This window comes from Micromys minutus, assembly GCF_963924665.1.
Source record: "Micromys minutus genome assembly, chromosome: 13".
NCBI classification, from domain to species: Eukaryota; Metazoa; Chordata; class Mammalia; order Rodentia; family Muridae; genus Micromys; species Micromys minutus.
In genome coordinates this window covers 12,405,774-12,425,738 of record NC_137982.1, presented here as the reverse complement: position 1 = coordinate 12,425,738, position 19,965 = coordinate 12,405,774, and the positions used below count along the sequence as shown (strand labels likewise).

At 36.9% G+C, this 19,965-nt stretch overlaps 2 protein-coding genes and 1 pseudogene across 3 annotated transcripts; 1 reads left to right on the top strand and 2 right to left on the bottom strand.

The window, feature by feature from the left end:
- Positions 1-1,219: 1,219 nt before the first annotated feature.
- On the bottom strand, positions 1,220-2,175 carry LOC308428831 (olfactory receptor 1J21-like; annotated as a pseudogene). The gene has a single exon. The product of its transcript is annotated as an olfactory receptor 1J21-like (transcript).
- An 8,024-nt stretch (positions 2,176-10,199) lies between these two features.
- Positions 10,200-11,135, top strand: LOC308428565 (olfactory receptor 1N1; the record flags this gene model as incomplete). Its single annotated transcript, XM_080927074.1, has 1 exon — positions 10,200-11,135. The coding sequence occupies one exon, from the start codon at positions 10,200-10,202 to the stop codon at positions 11,133-11,135; it is 936 nt and encodes a 311-aa protein (XP_080783200.1).
- Positions 11,136-14,192: 3,057 nt separating this feature from the next.
- Positions 14,193-15,131, bottom strand: LOC308428560 (olfactory receptor 1J4-like; the record flags this gene model as incomplete). The annotated part of the gene is made up of 1 exon (XM_080927069.1): positions 14,193-15,131. The coding sequence occupies one exon, from the start codon at positions 15,129-15,131 to the stop codon at positions 14,193-14,195; it is 939 nt and encodes a 312-aa protein (XP_080783195.1).
- Positions 15,132-19,965: the final 4,834 nt, after the last annotated feature.

The window sequence follows — 19,965 nt, the reverse complement described above, 5'->3', positions numbered from 1 at the left end:
AATAAAATATAATTGGACTAAACTAAACCCAAGTCCTGAATAAATTCTTTCCAGGTTGTCTAGGCTCCTGCATTTTTTCATGTCTTATTCAACATCCACACATAGGAACCTTACCTTGGCCTTTTTAAAATCAACTCCTTTTCTACAAGGATAATTAAATTTGAGGAAGAGAAAGTTGTGCATTTCTGTAATCCTTAGACTAGTGTGAAAGGCTTTGTATTTTTGTTTTGAGCAAAATCAATTTGAATAAATTGGGAGAACATAAGGCATAGGAATAGGAAAATGTTAGTCAATGGATACTAGTCATGGAGGGAAATGTTTTTTTATTATACTACTTAATAATGTGATAATAAAAGTGATAACAAACTATATTTTAATAGAACAGAAGATATTTTGGGTATTTTCACCTGAAAGTAATGATAAGTATTTGAGGAACTACACTTTCCCTGATTTGAGCATCTCAAAGTGGGTATACTTATATAAACATCATGCAAAACCCTGAAAATGAATACTGTTGTTTTATGTGTCAAAAGAAATAAACAATACAATTTGAAAATGGTGGAGGGATTAAAAAGCAAAACAAATAAACAAACAAACAAAAAACATAGAGCTAGAGAGATGGCTCAGCAGTTAAGAGCAATGGCTGTTCTTCTATAGAAACCAAGCACATTTTCCAGCACCCAGACAGTGGCTCACAATCATTTGGAACACCAGTTTTGGGGATCTAGTGTTTCTTCTGACCAGGCATGTATGTAGATACATAGTACAGGCAAACAAAGTAAAATAAAATAAATTAATCTGCAAAAACAATAAAAAATAAAGCAACTTTAATTTCCAAGTTTATTTATAAAAGTAAATACAAAATCTAAAGTGTGAACATCTCAGAGCATACTTTTTGTTATCTGGAAAAAGAAAAAAAATCCCTTTTTAAGAGGTTACAGACTCTTCAAGGAAAATGAACAAAAGTCAGGATCACATGAGGATTTTAACAGTCTGTAAATCATGAGTACTATACAAAGGAAAAAATAATATACTTGTGTGTTTAGAAAAAAAATTTTTAAGACTTTAAAAACTGACAGCAATTAGATAGGAAGAAAACTATTAGGGAAAACACAGACTCCAAAAGAAAACCTCACTAAAAAGCCCTTGGTTTAGGAATTCAGAAAGGCAAAGACACACGAGTGGGTGTGAGAGGTCTTGTGTAAGTCAATAAGAAAGATTACCCCCTCCACTGTGAACTTGCTCTCCTATTCAGCACATTTCTCAGGGCTTCTTTTATGTCTTGATTCCTCAGACTGTAGATAAAGGGATTCAACATGGGTGTGACCACAGTGTACATCACTGCCACTATGACATATTTATCATTAGTATTATTGGAGGAGGGAAATAAATATAATCCAATAATAGCTCTGTAGTACAGAGAACCACAGAGAGGTGAGAGCTGCATGTAGACAAGGCTTTGAAGATTCCCTTGATGGAGTGAATTCTTAGGATGGTGGCCCCAATGTAGCCATAAGAAACCAGAGTACATATCAATGGCACAGTTATGATCACTACTCCTACAGTTAAGATAAGCAATTGGTTGATGGTGGTGTTTGAGCTAGACAGATGAAGCAGTGCAGAGAGGTCACAGAAGAAGTGGGGTAGAGTATTGTCTCCACAGAAAGAGAGACAGGCAAGCAGAAGAGTATGTGAAATGGCACTGGTAAAGGATAAGACCCAGGACATAATTAACAGTACAACACAGAGACTCTGACTCATAATGGTGGTATAGTGCAGAGGGTGGCAGATGGCCACATATCTGTCATAGGCCATGGATGTCAGAAGAAAGCTGTCGAGATCTGCAAAAAATAGGAAAAAGTACACCTGGGAAATGCACCCAGCATATGAGATGGACTGACTTTGTGTCAGCATATTCATGAGCATCTTTGGAGCTGTGACTGATGAGAAAGAGATGTCTGTGAAGGCCAAGTGTCTGAGGAAGAAGTACATGGGGGTGTGGAGGTGAGAGTCCAGCCTGATGAGCAGGATGATGAGCAGGTTCCCCAGCACAGTTGTCAGGTACATGGCAAGGAAGAGGGCAGAATACATGCCATTCAGTTCTGGATTAATAGGGAGCCCCAGGAGAATGAACTCGAAGGTGATACTATGATTATTGCTTCTGATACAGCCCATTTTCTCCTTTTCTGAAAGACAAATGAAATAGAAAAGTGAAGAAGAAGTGGCCGTGGCTCTTATGCAACCGCCCCCACCCATCAGTTTAAAACCAGTCTGTTCATTTTACCCCAACCCTAAAATGTTTGTCAATACTAACAAAGTAGTGATCATCTGGTGTCTAGGCACATCAACCCCATAATCTTTGTAGAAACTAGAAAGTAATGTTTTGGGAGGATATCGTAGAAACCCGAGGTTAGGTAAGTATGACGTAAGGCCAAAAGAATCACTCGTGTTTGGTGACAGTGTGAGTAGAGCACATGAAGTCCAGGCAGTTTGAGCAGGTTCAGCCTGGAAAAGTATAAGGTTGAAGGATTACTAGGAAGGTAGATTATTAAAACTATTTCCTGTTTAGAACATTAGTTCTAGTCTCAGAGACGTAGAAGGTGTTAGTGGACCCAAGAGAATGTTTAACAAAAGAAATAACCTGATGTCTAAATAACTTGTCTGCTGATGTGGAGAGCAAATTTAAGAGCAGTGTTGCCCATAAAAACCTAAATTAATTCAACAATTTAAACATAACTCACTTGCTTATGCTTCGATTATGGCAGCAAACAACAACCACAACAACAACAACAAAACAAAATAACATTGAAAGGATGTTTTTTGGAAGGAAACTCAACAACATCTACCAAGAAATGAAGATAAGCAAAAAGAGATATTTTTTCACTCTTTACTCAGGAAGTAAGCATGACTCATTTTCTATAAATTGTTAATGTACATTTCTTTTTATGGTACTATATCAAAATATAGATAATCAGTTAAAGACAAATTTCCAAGTTACTGAGATATATATTAAGCACAGAAATCACAGATAATGATACACTGTGGAATGCAATGAAACACACAGATACTTCAAACATTTCTCAGTGTACATTTCCATACCTGATTCTATATGATCTCTTAGGTGATGAGAATGGATACTTCCAGCTAAAAGTAAAATAATAGTAAAATTCTTCTATTTATTTCATGATGACAATGATGTCAAAACAGATTGGATCTCTAAGGACATCCATATCATATGCTTCAGCAGACAAAAGAATTATAAACTAATACTCAAGCAAGATAGAGATATCAATATACTTTTAGTCAGAACTGCTGAAAACTAGCATGAGTTATGTTTTCAAACTTCCAAGAGCACCCAAGGGGCAATGTGCCCATTCCCAGATCAAATTAGAGAGAGTGTGAAAAATAATTGCTTTATTCCTTAGGGCCCTTCTGGGAATGGAGCTACTTGTTGCAGCAGACATAAGGATAAACTCTTGAAGAATGCCTGCTGTTAATGAAAAATAATCAGCAGGAATATGGCGGCTCACAAAGATTTTTACTTTTCTAGTCCCTGTGAAGAAAATATGGTTCAGAGGGAGGGAGGGAAGGAGGTTGGGAGGGAGGAAGAAAAGAGAGAGGGGAAGGGAGAGGGAGAGGGTCTTAGTTTCCCTTTCGTTTACACTGGTTTCATATCTAGACAAGCTTTCTTTATTGTGAGAAAATTGTCTTCAAGTACAGGAGAATATTACTAATAGTGTCAGGGGTGGGCTCTTTCTTATGATATAGATCTTAAGGTGGGCCTGTTATTGGTTGGCCATTCCTTCAATTTCTGCTCCATCTTCATTCATGCATATATCTCCACTTATTAACTTATTTATTTACTTATTTATTTACAGCTCAATTGCAGGTACCCCTCAATAGCTCCCAGTACCACCTCAATAGTTCTTCTACCAACCATTCTACCCTTCTCTGACAACCCACTCTGGTACACAAACTAACTGCAGCCCTAGATACATCCTCTCTCACTAAGGACAGACAAGGCAACCTAGGTAGGGGAACGGGATTAATAGGCAGGCAACAGTCAGGGACAGCCCTGGTCCAGTTGTTTGTGGCACATCTGCTACATATATGTATGTGTGTTGGGGGGATAAATCCAGCCCATGCATGCTTTTTAGTTGAGTATTGAATCTCTGGGAGCCACCAAGTTAGTGGCTCTGTGCTCTTCTTGTGTAGTCTCTATCCCCCTGGGTTCCTGAATATTTCTTCAAACTAGTTCACAAGACTCTTGGAACTCTATGTAATGTTTGGCTGTGGGTATTTGCATCTGTCTTTGTTATGTGTTAGGTAGATGCTTTAAAAGGACAGGTATGCTACGTTTCTGTCTGCAAGCATAACAAAGTATAATTGATAGTGTGAGAGATTGGTTCTTGCCCATGGGGTGAGTCTCAAGTTGTGCCAGACATTGGAGTGCTTCATCTTTGTCCCTGCACTTCTTGTAGGCAGGGGAAATTTTGGGTTGAAGATTTTTTTGGTTGGGTTGTGGTCTCCATCCTTCTACTGAAAGTCTTAGTTGGCCATAGGAGGTGGCCATCTTAGATTCTGTATTCTCTATTTATAGGTGTCTTAAGTAACTTCATCCTCATACATTCCTGGGAATTTCTATGGTCTTAACTTTATAGCTAATTCCAGAGATGCCCTGGAAATGCTTCCAGTTCTCTGTACTTCAGTGTCCCCAACACTTGGTCCTCCTGTTACCCTCTGAATCCCCTCCTCCACACAGTTTCTTCTCCCTCACCTCTAATGTCTATTTTATCTCCCCTTCTCAGAATCAAGTATCCTCCTTTGGTCCCTCTTCATTACTTAGCTTCTTTAGGCATGTGGAATGTAGCATAATTTTTCCTGTACTTTATGGCTACTATCTACTTATAAGTGAGTACATATTATGTTTATATTTATGGGTCTGGGTTTTCTCAGTCAAGATTTGTCTTTAATATTTCTATCCATTTGCTGAAAAATTCATGCTGTCTTTATTATTAATAGCTGAGTAATATTCCCTGTATAAATGTACTACATCTTCTTTATCTATTTTTCAGCTGAGGGACATCTATATTATTTCTAGTTTCTAGCTTTTATAATTAAAGCTGCTATGAAAATAGTTAAGCAAGTGTCCTTGTGGTATTTTTCAACATTATTTGACAATATGCCAAGGAGTAGTATATCTAGGTCTTGAGGTAGAACTATTCTCAATTTTTTAAGAAAGTGTGGTTCTCCCTTTTCTTTGGGGGATTGTTGGCCAATGGGAACATAGACAAAGAACCAGGTTCTACAGCCTGTGAGTATGATTGAATGGCAAATTACAGAAATTAGCTTCAATAATGCAGCTCAACTTTCTTCCAGGGTGAGAGGAACATATAGGCCACTAGGTGGTGAGAGGTGTTGATATGCCTCATTTACATTAGGCTTCACCTTCCTCTCATCTGCATGGGAGCACAAAACCCCATTATCATATGGGCATCGTGGGTAATGCTCTTGCAGGGAACTACATTGAAGGTCATGCTTAAGATAAGCCCCACAACAATGCCTAGAGATATCTATCAAATAAGGTCAGTCAGAGTGTAGGAAGCCCCAATGGAGGAAAGGAGTCTTCCATTTTTATGCAGAACTCAGAGCTGTTCAGACATTGTGGACTGCAACCTTCAGCAGTAGGGCCCTCCAACAACAACAACAACAAACCACATAAAATTGCTTCCCAAAGTGGTTATAAAGTGTGCACTTCTACCATCAAAGGAGAAGTGTTCCCTTTGCTCCACATTTTCACCAGCATGAACTGTCACTTGAGAGTTTGTTCTTGTGGTCCAGGCTAGCCTCTGCCTCCTTCAGTAAATCCTTCCAACCTGCACCACCAGAACCTGCTAGGGGGATTCCAGATGAGAAACTGGAGAGAGACAGAGAGAGAGAGAGAGAGAGAGAGAGAGAGAGAGAGAGAGAGACAGAGACAGAGAGACAGAGACAGAGACACAGAGAGACAGAGACAAATAGACACACACACACACACACACACACACACACACAGAGAGAGAGAGAAACAGAGAGAAAGAGAAAGAGAGAGAAAGAGAAAGAGAGAGAGATTGATTTTATTCATTCTGAAAGGTGGAATCTCAGGGTAATTTTGATTTGCATTTACCTGATGAATAAAGATATTGGACATTTCCTTAGGTGCTTCCCAGACATTAGAGTCCGCAGTCAAGAATTCTGTTTAGTTTTGTACCCCACTTATTAACTGAATTTTTTGGTTTATTGATGTCTTAAGTTTTTTTTTTTATATTTTATATATCAGCTCTCTGATGCATGTAGGGTTGATGAAGATCAGATAAACAATTTAAATAGACCCATAACCCCAAAAGAAATAGAAGCAGTTATTAAAAGTATTCCAATTTTAAAAAAGTTCTGAACCAGATGTTTTTAGTGAAGAATACAAATAGCTAATAACAATATTTCTCAAACTATTCAACAAAATCAAAATAGAGGGAACATTGCCAAACTTATTCTATGATGTCACAGTCACTCTGATACCTAAACCATACAAAGACTCAACAATGAAAGACAATTTTTATTGGAGAGTTTAATGTATTTACACTTCAAATAGTATACCATTTAGAAATTCACCTGTCTTCCATTCACCCTCCCCATGTTTCTATGAGAATGCTCCCCCTCCCACCCACCCACTCCCACATGCCACACTGACATTCCCATACAACGAGGAAAGAAGCCTTCACAGGTTGAAGAGCTTCTATTGATGCCAGACAATGTATCTGTTACATATGTGGCTGGAGCCATGGGTTCCCCCCCCCATGTGTACTCTTTGGTTGGTTGTTTAGTCCCTGGACGCTCTGGGGGGGTCCTTAAAGACAATTTTAATGTCCAAATTTTTAAAACCTTATTAAGTTTTGCTTCTATGTATATACATTTAGATTTTTACCATTTACTTGCATGTGTTGAATCTACCCTTGAAGAAAACAAAATTCTTCCTCTTTTATAACCTACCATTTCCCAACAGTTCCAAATGAGACTTCATATCCATCCCTGTCACCAAGTCTTGGATTTTGTATAGCTTAAGCTTACATAGGTCCCGTACATTTTATCTCAGCTACTGTCCATTTATATGTAATTGTCCTATTGTTTTAATAAGGAACTAGAGACTATGGATGACAGCAAACAAGTTAACTTTCGTGTATATGTACTTATATGTATGTATGTATGTATGTATGTATGTATGTATGTATGTATATATATATTTCTCATGTATATGCAGGAGTAAGTGGAGTTCAGAAAAGGGTATTGAATACCCTGAAAACAGAGTTAGAGTGGTTTTGAGACATCACATGGGTACTGAAAACTGAAGCTGGGTCCTCTTTAAGAGCACCATATGCTTCTAAGCATGGAGTCATCTCCCCAGTCCCAAATTATGTTTCTGATGTTTAATGTTTTTCAAGCATCCTAAAGTAAACAGAGAGGTGCTCAAAAGCCAATAGCTGGGTAAAGCATCTAAAATTTGGTACAGATAATGTAAATATTTTGGTTCACAGATTCATCTGGCTTCCAACTTGAAACATTTTGTTATTATTATGACTCTTTTCTTTACAAGTTTTGTCCCTTAAAAATCTCCTCTAGAACATGATTGGGTAAGATAAATTAAATAGGTGCTTTGTATCTTTACTCAAACACAGGAGAAACTTTCAAGAAAAGTGATATAAAGTTTTAAATTTTGTTTGTGAAGGAGCTTGTAATCAAAGGGACCTTTTTGCAAAAAAACCAGATGTGTCATCCTAGAAAGCATATTTTACTATAGATTAGTGGTGCTCAACATTCCAATGCTGTGGCCCTTTATGGCATTTTTCATGTTGTGGTGACCCCAGCCATAAATTATTTTGCTGTTACTTCATAACTGTAATGTTTGCTAATTATAAATTATAACAAAATATTTATGTGCTACACAGTTTGAGAACTGTTACTATAGATTTTTATTGTAAAACAATATAGGTAAAAAAGTGTTTTGTGTTATGCATAAAAAAACAGTAAAACACCTCAACTTTAATGGCACCCAGTGCTGCAGTAATTTTGTTTGTTCTAATAGAGACAGGGGAATAAGGTATCATAACTGTTCACTAACAAGGCTCTGGGGGACCATGTTCCCTTATTTCTTGTGTCTATAGGCATTGAAAGTAGAGTTTGTTCAACTCTTTTCTAGGGATTATTAGTCTGATGAAACAGCAGCCCTGTATCAGTCAGGTCAGGCTACAAACTGAAAACGTAAAACTTCAAAATTTCTCAAAACCTTGTCTAAGTGGAATCATAAGTTCTGTATCAGATTACTAAGAGTTTTCAGCAAAGAAACACATTTCTCTCAATTTTCCTCTTCAAGCAGACGAATGAAACTGTGACTGCTGCAGCTTTGCATTCAACTATGACCTTGACTTGTCTTCGTGATCCTTTCCTTATTTTGTGGACCCCTCTTCATCTAGAACCCTGACATTTCTTCCTCCAAGGTTCTAACTCTTCTACATAGTGTTTCATCTTCAGTGAATGATGTGATTTTGCCTCAGTTTGTTTGCTGTTTGTATCTAATATTCCTTCTTTAGAACCCTGATTACAGTCAATCCTTTAAAAATATTGTCAATAAGATTATGAGTTTTTCTTTCTATATGAATACTTTTGTGTAGCTTTCTTCTCGGTGAACAGGGTAGCAGTGAGCATAAGAACTTGACTTAACAGGACACCAGGCCCATGTTCTGAAGTACTCTTACCACGAGCATCATCTGTCTCACACTTGACTGACACAATAGATGAAGAGGCAGTGGTGGTAAGTAAAGGGACTGCTTGAATTGGAGGACAGGAAGTAAACCAGTTCATGAAAACGCCTCACTAATGTCTCAAAGCCATGTTAAAATTACTGAGATAATGATTCTGAAAAGGATGACAAAGCTTTTCGAGGAAAAGCAAAATAGGAAATAGAGCAAAAGGTGTTAATTTAAAGTATTGAGCAGAATAACAAAAAGGCAGAATGTAACTAAACAATCTCTAATAAATAAATAAACATTTAAATGTCCCAATTTAAAATAAAATATTTTATCTATTTACATTCTAAATGTTTCCCCCCTTCCCTGAGTCTCCCACTCTTTTAGATAGTAATAAGATAATGGATGCATTTTATGTTCTCCTCTAAAATAACATTCAAGCCCTGTGAAATACAGAGAGGAAACAAATATTTATGTGAAAAAAGAGAGGATCTAGAAGTCAAGGATTCGTGGAATTATCACACAACCAGCATTCTTCTTTGTCTTAAAGGAATTTAAAAGTCATTGGGTCTTAGTAGAGCCTTTCCTCTGAGAATATTGAACGTGCTTAGTCACTGGAGTCTAACTTTTTGAGGCATCACATTTCTGTCATGATTAATTATGATTAATTAATTAAGCAAGAAACAAAATTGGTGGTAACTACTTATTTCTCATGAAAATTTTGAAATTTTGAGATGTGTTAGTCAATTCATTTGTGTAAATTTCAGAGTTTCACAGACATGTCATCATTCTCAGATTTTCCTCTTGGAAAAGTTTGAAATTTTAACTTAGAAATCTAAACACTACTTCAGAGAATCCTTTGGTTTGCAGATAAAAATTTCTTTAGGTGTGAACTCTGAAAAATCAAAAACATTTATGGAAGATGAAGATGTTGTCAAAAAATGTCCCAAGGCCTTGGTGTCTTTTATCTGAAGAAATGATCAAATATTGAGAGAATAAATAATTCAACTGCAATTTATTATAAAATGGGTTAACATGAAGGTTTATTAAAGGTGACTCTTTTTGCATGTTTTTAGATAGTCTCCAGAAAAGATATATAATTTGGATCACTTTAAGGACATTCTAGTGTGATAGAAGAACTTATAGGCTAGACTATGAACATGCCTCTGGAAGATGACCCTCACTGGAAAAATGCTTCTTGTATCACAGACTGCACTGTGGAAGAGAGGAGAACAGTAGAAAGCAAGGAATTGTTCAGGAGAGAATGAAAGGAATTAAAATCCAAGGGTGGGAACATTTGGACTAAGAGTAGTAAATTTAAATATAGATGTGAATGTTGAAGGCTCAAAGCCTAGTGTATGTATCTTGAGACCCGGCCCTGCATTCTAATTATCTTTTCAGACCTACAGATGCTCTAGACTTATGGAAAACCAATCCAGTGTCTCGGAATTTTTTCTACGAGGAATATCAGCATCTCCAGAACAACAGCAGTTACTCTATGGACTTTTCCTATGTATGTATCTTGTCACATTGACTGGGAATGTACTCATCATCCTGGCCATTGGCTCTGACCCACACCTTCACACTCCTATGTACTTCTTTTTGGCCAACCTGTCCTTTGCTGACATGGGTTTAATATCATCTACAGTGACCAAGATGTTGTTTAATGTTCAGACTCAGCACCATACCATCTCCTATACTGGTTGTCTTACTCAGATGTATTTCTTCCTGATGTTTGGTGATCTGGACAGCTTCTTTCTGGCTGTAATGGCCTATGACCGCTATGTGGCCATCTGTCACCCTCTCCACTATTCCACAATCATGAGTGCCCGACTCTGTGCCCTGATGCTTGCCCTGTGCTGGGTTCTGACTAACACAGTTGCCCTGACTCACACTCTCCTCATGGCTCGACTGTCCTTCTGTGTCGTTGGGGAAATAGCCCACTTTTTCTGTGACATTACTCCTGTCCTGAAGCTCTCATGCTCTGACACACATGTCAATGAACTAATGGTTTTTGCCCTAGGTGGTACAGTGCTCATGGTCCCTTTTGTATGCATTGTTATCTCCTATATCCACATTGTGTTTGCCATTCTTCGGGTTCGAACCCCTGGTGGTGGTACAAAGGCATTTTCTACCTGTAGCTCCCACCTCTGTGTGGTGTGTGTTTTCTATGGAACACTTTTCAGTGCCTACTTGTGCCCTTCCTCTGTAGTATCTACAGAGAAGGATGTTGCAGCTGCTGCAATGTATACTGTGGTGACTCCCATGTTGAACCCCTTCATCTATAGCCTAAGGAACAAGGACATGAAAGGGGCCCTAAAGAGGCTCCTCTGTCATAGGAGAATTTTATCTTCTTAAATACAAGAGTAATGTTCAGTGTAGAAAACTAGTCTATGTCAAACAAGTTTCTTCTTATTTCAGTGGAAGCTAAGAGAAAATAAAGGATAGATGTTATAATTCAAGAAATCCAAAATAAGTAAAAAATTTCCCTTCATTTAATTTAACATTTATATTTCTGTGATGGTTAAAAGACTTTCTGCAGTTTGCAAGGTTTTCTCAAGAAATGTTGTTATATTTCTTCACACTGTTCTTCCCATTGCTGCTCAGATATGTTCAAAGTTGAGGTTGGAAAGATTCCTCAGTAGATAAGATCACATGTCCTTCTTTCAACGGACCCAAGTTCAATTCCCAGCACCCAGCCCAGGCAGCTCACAACTATCTTTAACTATCCAGCTCCAGGATATACAGCACCCTCTTATGGTCATTAGGAACACATGCAGGCACATATGCATGTTCATACAGAGACACACATTCATATAAGTAAAAATACATATAAATATAAAATATTTTAAAATAACAGAATAAAAATACTCCTAAAACAAATAAAAATGGTTCAACCGCACTAGCATTCTAGTGACCACCAAATAGAATATAGAAACCTCTTTTCTTAATTAATTGTAAATGTGTCTTCAGATCTAAACTGGGCTTTCTGTCCTTCAAGAAAGAAATAAATGTTAGAATTTTGAAACATGTAAAATGGAATTTAATTCTAACATTCGACTTGACCATTGTCTACCATCTACATAACAATCAAACTTATTAGGATATCAGAGTGTATATTCACTTTGATTTCCCCAATGTTTCTGCAGCAGTAAGAATTTAGGTCAGTTCAGCATATAGAAAACCCCCAAGGTCTATGATTGCTTCTCCATGGCTCACTGTCTAACAGTCTTAGATTCCACCCAGCCAAGCTAGGTTATTATTGTATTAAAAAATTGAAATATATTTCTTTCTTAATATAATATAAATTTATTTCTGGCCACAAAGTTTAAATTTCTATCTCCTACAGTCACCAATTCCTAGTGTGTTGTTGGTAATTCAATGATTTATACCACAGTAGAGATTACAGTTAGGTCTTTGCATCTTGATTGTGCAAAGACATTTTTCCTGGGATCAAATATGAGTGATGATCAGTTTGCTTGTGCATCATTTTTATTTAAGGTATCCACTTTTTAATTGCTTTGTAAAAGCTGGGTGTCTTCAAGTTACTCCTTAAATTATTTAAGGTTATTTATTCACCATAATCAAAATGATCACAGCCACATAGGTTTCCATTCTTAAATATCTGTTCATAAAGCCAAAAATCAAAGCATTCCTTATATGTTCTGCAGAGTGCTGCTTTCCTTCATTACTATGACATGTGTGGAATGCCTCCAAATTATTCTCTTTCCATCCTCATATCATAATATTCACCCAGGCACCTATTGTCTGTTACCCAACATGCAATGTCTAATTTGGTCAATTGCCAAATATATGCATTGGCTATCCAAGTACCTAAATTACTTAATATGGCATCTTGCCTACTGCATAATAAAACACTTATCTACCTGCCTAGATTAATATATGATGCCCTCTTGACTCTTAAATATTTGTGCTTTAGCCACACAACCCCCTTTTAATTTCCTTAAACTTACTATGTTTTTGTAACACCTCTAGTTTATTTTATCCTTCTGTTTAGAGTATCACTTAGCCCATGCATATCAATCCTGCACACCCTTCAAAACTGTTGAAAATTTTCTTCATCATTATATTTTTCCATAGTCTATGCAGCATTTTTTAAGTCCTCTCTTGTGATACTTTTTGTAATTAGGCCATTAAATTAAACCTTAACTATAAAATACATGTACTGACTTGTTTTTTCATGAAATTATTATGAAGACCAACATAGCACAGATATAAGACACTATGAACAAATTCAGCCTATAAGACTGAATCATGAATAAAAAAGCATAAATTTTATTTTTATAGTAACATGTTTTTTGTACTCTGTTGGGTGTTTGTTTTTTTCTTGTTCTATGTGGGTAGACATAGACACACTGCTTGCTATAAAATAGGTAATTGCTAAATGTCTACTAGCTACATGATAAATTAAGTAACATTCTAAGTCTTTAAACAAAGATATATACATTAATGTATATATGTGGTAATCTCATTTCATTTACAGCTTCTTTCTTAAAAAATGTGTGTGTGCATGTGTGTGTGTGTGTGTGTTTGTGTGTGTGTGTGTGTGTATTATGTATGCACATGGAACTGGCTGGACTGAATTTGTTGGTAACATGATGTCATGCCTGTAGCTTAATTATGGAGAGGTTTTTTTTGTTTTTGTTTTGTTTTGGTTTTTTGTTTTTTTTTTTTTTTGTTTTTTTGACACTGTTATCCAATCAAAAAGCCTTGAGTGGAGCAGCTGAACTCACAACTGTGAGTTGTTAGAGAAGGTATTAGAGAAGACACAAAATATTTTTTCTTTCAGCTCACCTTTATTATAACTATTTTTATAAATGAGAAATTTATGGTATTAGAGGCAAAGGAAAGATATGATACTTATTTTTAATGTCCACTTTTGTAAACTTTCTACACCAATGTTGTGATCTTTTAACAATTCTTATGAACAAACATATTTCCAGGAAATTAAAGGAGTGCTTTAAATTATTCTAACACTTATTTGCCTACCAAGATTCAAATATGATGCCCTCTTGACTCTTACATATCTGTGCTTTAGCAATACAAAACCTTTTAAATTTCCTTGATTTTAGCATGCTGTTTTAATATCCCTGATTTATTCTCTCCCTATGTCTAGACTGTTATTTGTCTTGTTGCACATCAATCCTGCCTACCCTTCAAAACTCCAACACTGACTTTTTCAAATCAAAGGGCAAAATAAATTGACAAGGTTAACACAGAATTCACTTTTTATGTTAATGGGATGCAAGTAAAAAAGAAAAGAAGTATTCAGAATGTAGTCTGAGAAATGAAATATTTACTAAGTACATGCTTCATAATGTGACCACAATCAGAGGTATAGTATTTGGAGACACATGAATATATAGGTTTATTATGAGGATATTAAATATGTTATTAAGTTGAGATTGCTACCCTGTTGAGGAGCTTCTTCAAAGCCTCCTTCATGTCTCTGTTCCTTATGCTATAAATGAAGGGGTTCAGCAGTGGAGTGACCACTGTGTACATCACAGAAGCAACTATGCCTTTGCCACTAGAAGTGTTGGATGAAGGTATAAGATAAAGTCCAATAATAGCACCGTAATACAGAGATACCACAGAGAGGTGGGAACCACATGTGGACAAAGCTTTGCAGATCCCTTTCTTAGATGATACTTTCAGAATGGTAGCCCCAATGTGGCCATAAGAGATCAAGATGCATATTAATGGCAGGGTAATGACTGCTGTGCCTAGTGTAAAAATGACCAGTTCATTGAGGGAGATGTCTGAGCATGAGAGCTTCAGCAAGGCAGCAAGGTCACAAAAGAAATGAGGAATGGTGTTGTCAGCACAGAAGGACAGCCGGGCTAGGAGGAGTGTGTGAGATAGGGCACTGACACAAGATAGGATCCAGGACATTGCTATCAGTAAAATACAGAGCTCCTCTCTCATGATGGTGGTATAGTGCAGGGGATGACAGATGGCCACATACCGATCATATGCCATTGAAGTGAGGAGAAAGTTGTCCATATCAGTGAAGAATATGAAAAAATACATTTGTGCTATACACTCTGCATAAGGAATGGATGGATCCTGAGTATACATGTTACTTAGCATTTTGGGTACAGTGACAGATGAAAAGGAGATGTCTGTAAAAGCCAAGTGGCTGAGGAAGAAGTACATGGGGGTGTGGAGATTGGAGTCCAGCCTGATGAGCAGGATGATGAGCAGGTTCCCCAGCACTGTAATCAAGTACATGGCAAAGAACAGGGCAGAGTACATGCCTTGTTCTACTGGCTGGATGGGGAGCCCCATGAGGATGAACTCAGACACAGTACTCTGGTTATCCATTCTCATGTTATTCTTCTCTTTGCTGGGAAAAGAGAATATTAAAGAATGTGGAAACAAGCAGATACTGATTTTACAGCAGGGCAATAAATGTATCATTCATATTTTTATGAATATTATATGCTGGTATTACACAGAGATTTAAAGTAGATTGGACATGAAATGAGAGAATTTGCCCCCCCCATGAGTGTAATAAGTAGCATCATTGGCATTCAACAGCATCTGGGGACAAAGCAAGTGGGACCACATGATGACTGGCAGCTGCAGTCAGAAAGTACCTACACTGTTTTAAGAGAGAACTTAGCACCTTCAAATTGCAGTGTGGAGTTTTGAAATGTGACCTAATTTACATTAATAGTTAAAGTATAAGGTGGAAATTTTAGTGTTCAATAACAAACAATTCAATAAGACTGACTCAAAAACAAACTTCTGGGGATGTACACTGGTAGATCACTCATTCTGCATGCTGGAGGCCCCAAGTTCAATGCCCAGCAAGGCAAGAACAAATGGCTATTGCAAAATATGAATTGCCAATTTTTTGTTATGTATGAAGTTGATGAGAAGATATCTGCTAACTATGAAATCAAGTATAAATATTTCACTTACTTGTATTTTTTAGATAATTTTCTAATCTCATCCTGATTCAATGACCTCTCTTTGCCTCATGAAAACACATATCTCAATATAGAAAGATCATTTTGTTTGTTTTGTTTCTAATGACAATATTAAAAAATCACAGCTGTTCATCTTTGTCCTTCCTAGATTCTTTGGACTTCAGCATCTAGACCAGACCTACCCATTTATTGAGCAACCCTCTCATCAGGAATGTGTGTGTGTGTGTGTGTGTGTGTGTGTGTGTGTGTGTGTTTGTGTGTGTGTGTATACATGTGCATGTATCTCCTTTCCCTAAAGCAATTGTCTTATCTTAGAAATGCTCTAAAACATGATTTAGAAATGCTGTAATGCTGTAGGAAATAGAGTTGATGATCTATGTCCTAAACTTTCAAAAGCTCATTTAAAAGATCCCCCACCCACCCACACACACATACACACTCCACAGCTGCAAATTTCCACTCATGTTACTGGCCCTCTCTCCAGTCTCTCCTCACACCTGATTCTGCCCCATTTCCCATCCCCTCCACTGTCCCAGGGAGCCTCATGGTAGTCATTGTGTTGACCTTATCCAGAATACCTAACAGTGAGGATATGGAACCTGAAGAGGCCATCTCCTGTAGCCAGGCAGAAATCCCTGTGGAGAAATAAGAACACCAACCCACCCACAAAACTTTTGACCCAAAATTTGTCTCTAAAAGAAATGTAGGACACACACAGAGCAGAGACTAAAGGAATGGCCAACCAATAACTAGATCAACTTGAAACCCATCCCATAAGAACTAATCCCTGGCATTATTAATGATACTTTGTTATACTTACAAACAGGAGCCTAGCATAACTGTTCTTTGAGAGGCTCTACCAGCAGCTGATTGAAACTGACATGGACACCCATAGCCAAACATTGGATGTAGGTTGGAAAATTCTATGGAAGAGTTGGGGAAGAAATTGAAAGCACTGTAGGGCATGGGAACTCCACAGCAGGACCAGCAGAGTCAACTAACCTGAATATCTGGAAGCTCTCAGAAACTAAGCTACCAACCAAAGAAGAGACACAACAATTAAGAACGTGTGCTAGGACTAAGTCCCTGGTTCATATCTAGCAGGTGTACAGCTAAGCTTCTACATGGGTCTCCAAACAACTGGAGAAGAGGCTCTCCATATAACTGTAGCCTGACTGTGGCATCCATTTCCAAGAAGGTTGCCTTGTCTGGCCACAGTGGGAGAGAATGTACTTACCTAATCCTGCAGAGACATTGTGTGCCAGAGCAGGGGAATATCTGGGCTGGGCACTCTCTCAGAGGAGAAAGGGATGTAGGATATGGGAGTATTTCTGCATGGGGAGAATAATAGGAATGGGCAGCATTTGGGATGGAAAGAAAGAAAGGAAGGAAGGAAGGAAGGAAGAAAGAAAGAAAGAAGCAAAGAAGGAAGAAAGAAAGGGAAAAAGAAAGGGAAAAAAGAAAGATGGAAAGAGAAATTAAGGTGTGATACCAGAATCTCATTGTAGTTCTCAAGCACAGAAAGTGCTAGAAGAGCTGACTTAAGTGTCAAAGTTTTGTTTTACTTTAGACTTCATTCTAGTTTGAGCAGCCTCTGTTCCTGCGTCAACACAGCCTCTCCCTTTGGCCCTCACCAAAGAGTAGAGAAATAACAATAAGGAGAACACCAAGTGGTCAAGAAGGCAAGAATGCCTGGTCTCCAGGTTCTTACTGCTCTCAAGTGAGGCTGCTTCACTCTGTGGTCTGAAGGATGAAACACTATGGCTGAGTGCAGCATTGTACATTTAGGTCAGCATGGCAAAAAAAAAAAAAAAAGTATGTACACCAGGCTTGGTTACAGTTTATCACTACAGTGTGACCTATAGGTAACTGTTGAATTTGTGAAGCAGTCATTTTTAAAATTTTTAATATTTTACAAATTCATTTACAAGGGCATATTACCTTATGACATATCATTCTACATTTTGATTGGCTTCTCTCTCATACACACCCTCATCTCTTGTTTCTCATCTGAGACTAGACCCTCCATTCCCAATATTTATTTCCCTTTCTTAAAAATTAATAAATATTTCAATAAACATTTTAAAAGAAAATATGTTTTAATGAATATTAAATGGCTAATTTATAACCTAGAAATATATGAAATTAAAACATCAGTTAAAAGGAAAGTTTGATATGAAAAATACCAAGGTGTTGATGTTAATGATATCTTGGTATTTGATTGCATATAGTCACTATTTTCTTAAATCCTTAAAACATATCAATTTCCAGGATATGATAAAATATATGGTATGACATCCTCCAATAATAAGTAAAAACAAAAATTATTTTTCTATTTTCTCTGTAAATGCTTTTTATTTTTATCACCAATAAACAACTTCTCCATTCTAAAAAATATTCTAGAATACCCTTATGGCTCAAAAGTATCAGACTGTACCAGGAAAGGAAGGCAAGGAACCAACAGATTCTATCAAGAAGCTGGGAAATGAGGACTGTGTTTAGTAAGTTGGGCTTCCTAACTAGATATATTCTGAAATTACAATCTCAATACCAACTAAATAGAAGACATTGAAGAGAAAGATTGTACTAGACTGGTCATTCACTACCTATTCTAAATAAACATACATCATGATACCAAAAATCATAAACCATGATATCAGGCTCCCAGAGAGGCTATGTAGACAACTATCTCCATATTTCTTCTTCAGCTACTAAGCATTTGAGGTGAAACAAAATGGAGTTATTGGCCAATGCTGATTGCTACATCTCTGTCTCCTGGATCTAGAAGGAAGCAATTAATTCATTAAGAGCACAGTGAATTGCTGAGCACCTGGACACACACACACACACACACACACACACACACACACACACACACATACACACACACATACACACACACACACACACACACACACACACACACACCCCTCCATCCTTTCTCTAAATTTTGTGCTCAGGGTATCTAGCTCTCAGGAACTTCCAAGCTCACCTCTAGGAGATCCAATACATCCTCATAGTCCAAGCTACTCATTGACAACAAAGAGAAATATCTCGAACCTATATCTTAACCTTCTAAATTCACTGGTTTCAGAAACACGGTTGTGAAGACTCCACTCTGTACTCCAGAGAAAAGACACAAAGGACTAAGAAACCAAGATTTAAGCTAGAGAAATCTGTTAAAGATATATTGAATTCAAAGTTTCCTTCTGACTCCCTTCAGGAAGATGCCCTAGGGCAGTGGTCCCTAAAGTTAGATATTCAAGAGAATTACCCAGGGAACTTGTTAAAGAGTGCAATTCCAGAAAACCTCATTCATGAGAGTTGCGGTCAGGTGACTCTTAGACATGCCCTTCTAAGGGCAGACTTTGAGAAAACACTGTCCTTAGGAAACATGCCAGCTTGCTTGTGAATGTTAGCTCTAAGAGATGTGTGGAAGCCTTCTCAGCCACATTCAGCTTTTCTCCCTCTAGAGCATAGTTAGAAAAAAATTTCAAATGGAGAGGCTCTTTTGAGTGTACTTGTTTGTTGCTTAGAAAGTTAATTTCCCTTTTCTACCACAAATCTAGATAAAACAGACATGAGGACAACCTTTCTATTATGGATTTACTAATCCAGCTAAATGGATTTTTTGTTAATAAACAAATATGTGTATATAAGTGGAATTTATTTTACATTATTTGTTTTCTATAATAAGTTAATGTGGTTATTTTCATTTACACACACACACATTATTATACCTTTAAGAATATTTATTGATCATTTATGTGTGTTCTTTTGAACTATGAGTTTTAATGAGTAACAATTTTGGTTTGTATTGTTTCATTTTTGCAAATCTTCACATATTCTTAATATTAAATCCTATTTAACTGAAGTACCGTTGGCAAAATTCTGAACCCCAGGATTGAAATAAAAATAAATTTAGTTTAAATTTGCTGAACAAAAGATTTTTTAGAATAAATTTACAATCCAGTAATTGCTAGGAATATTGGAAATATTTCAAATGAGGTAGAATAATACATTCCAAGGCACAGTCATATGGGAATAGAAAGTTTCACAACACAATAAGCTTTACATAGACTATGAAAACTTAGAAACAAAAGAAATAATAACTAAATATTACTCTGATTAGACAGTGAACATTGCATTCATGTATTGAAATGTCAGTGTACTCATATGTAAGTATAATTACCATTTACTAATAAAAATAAAAATGAAACTATTAAAAT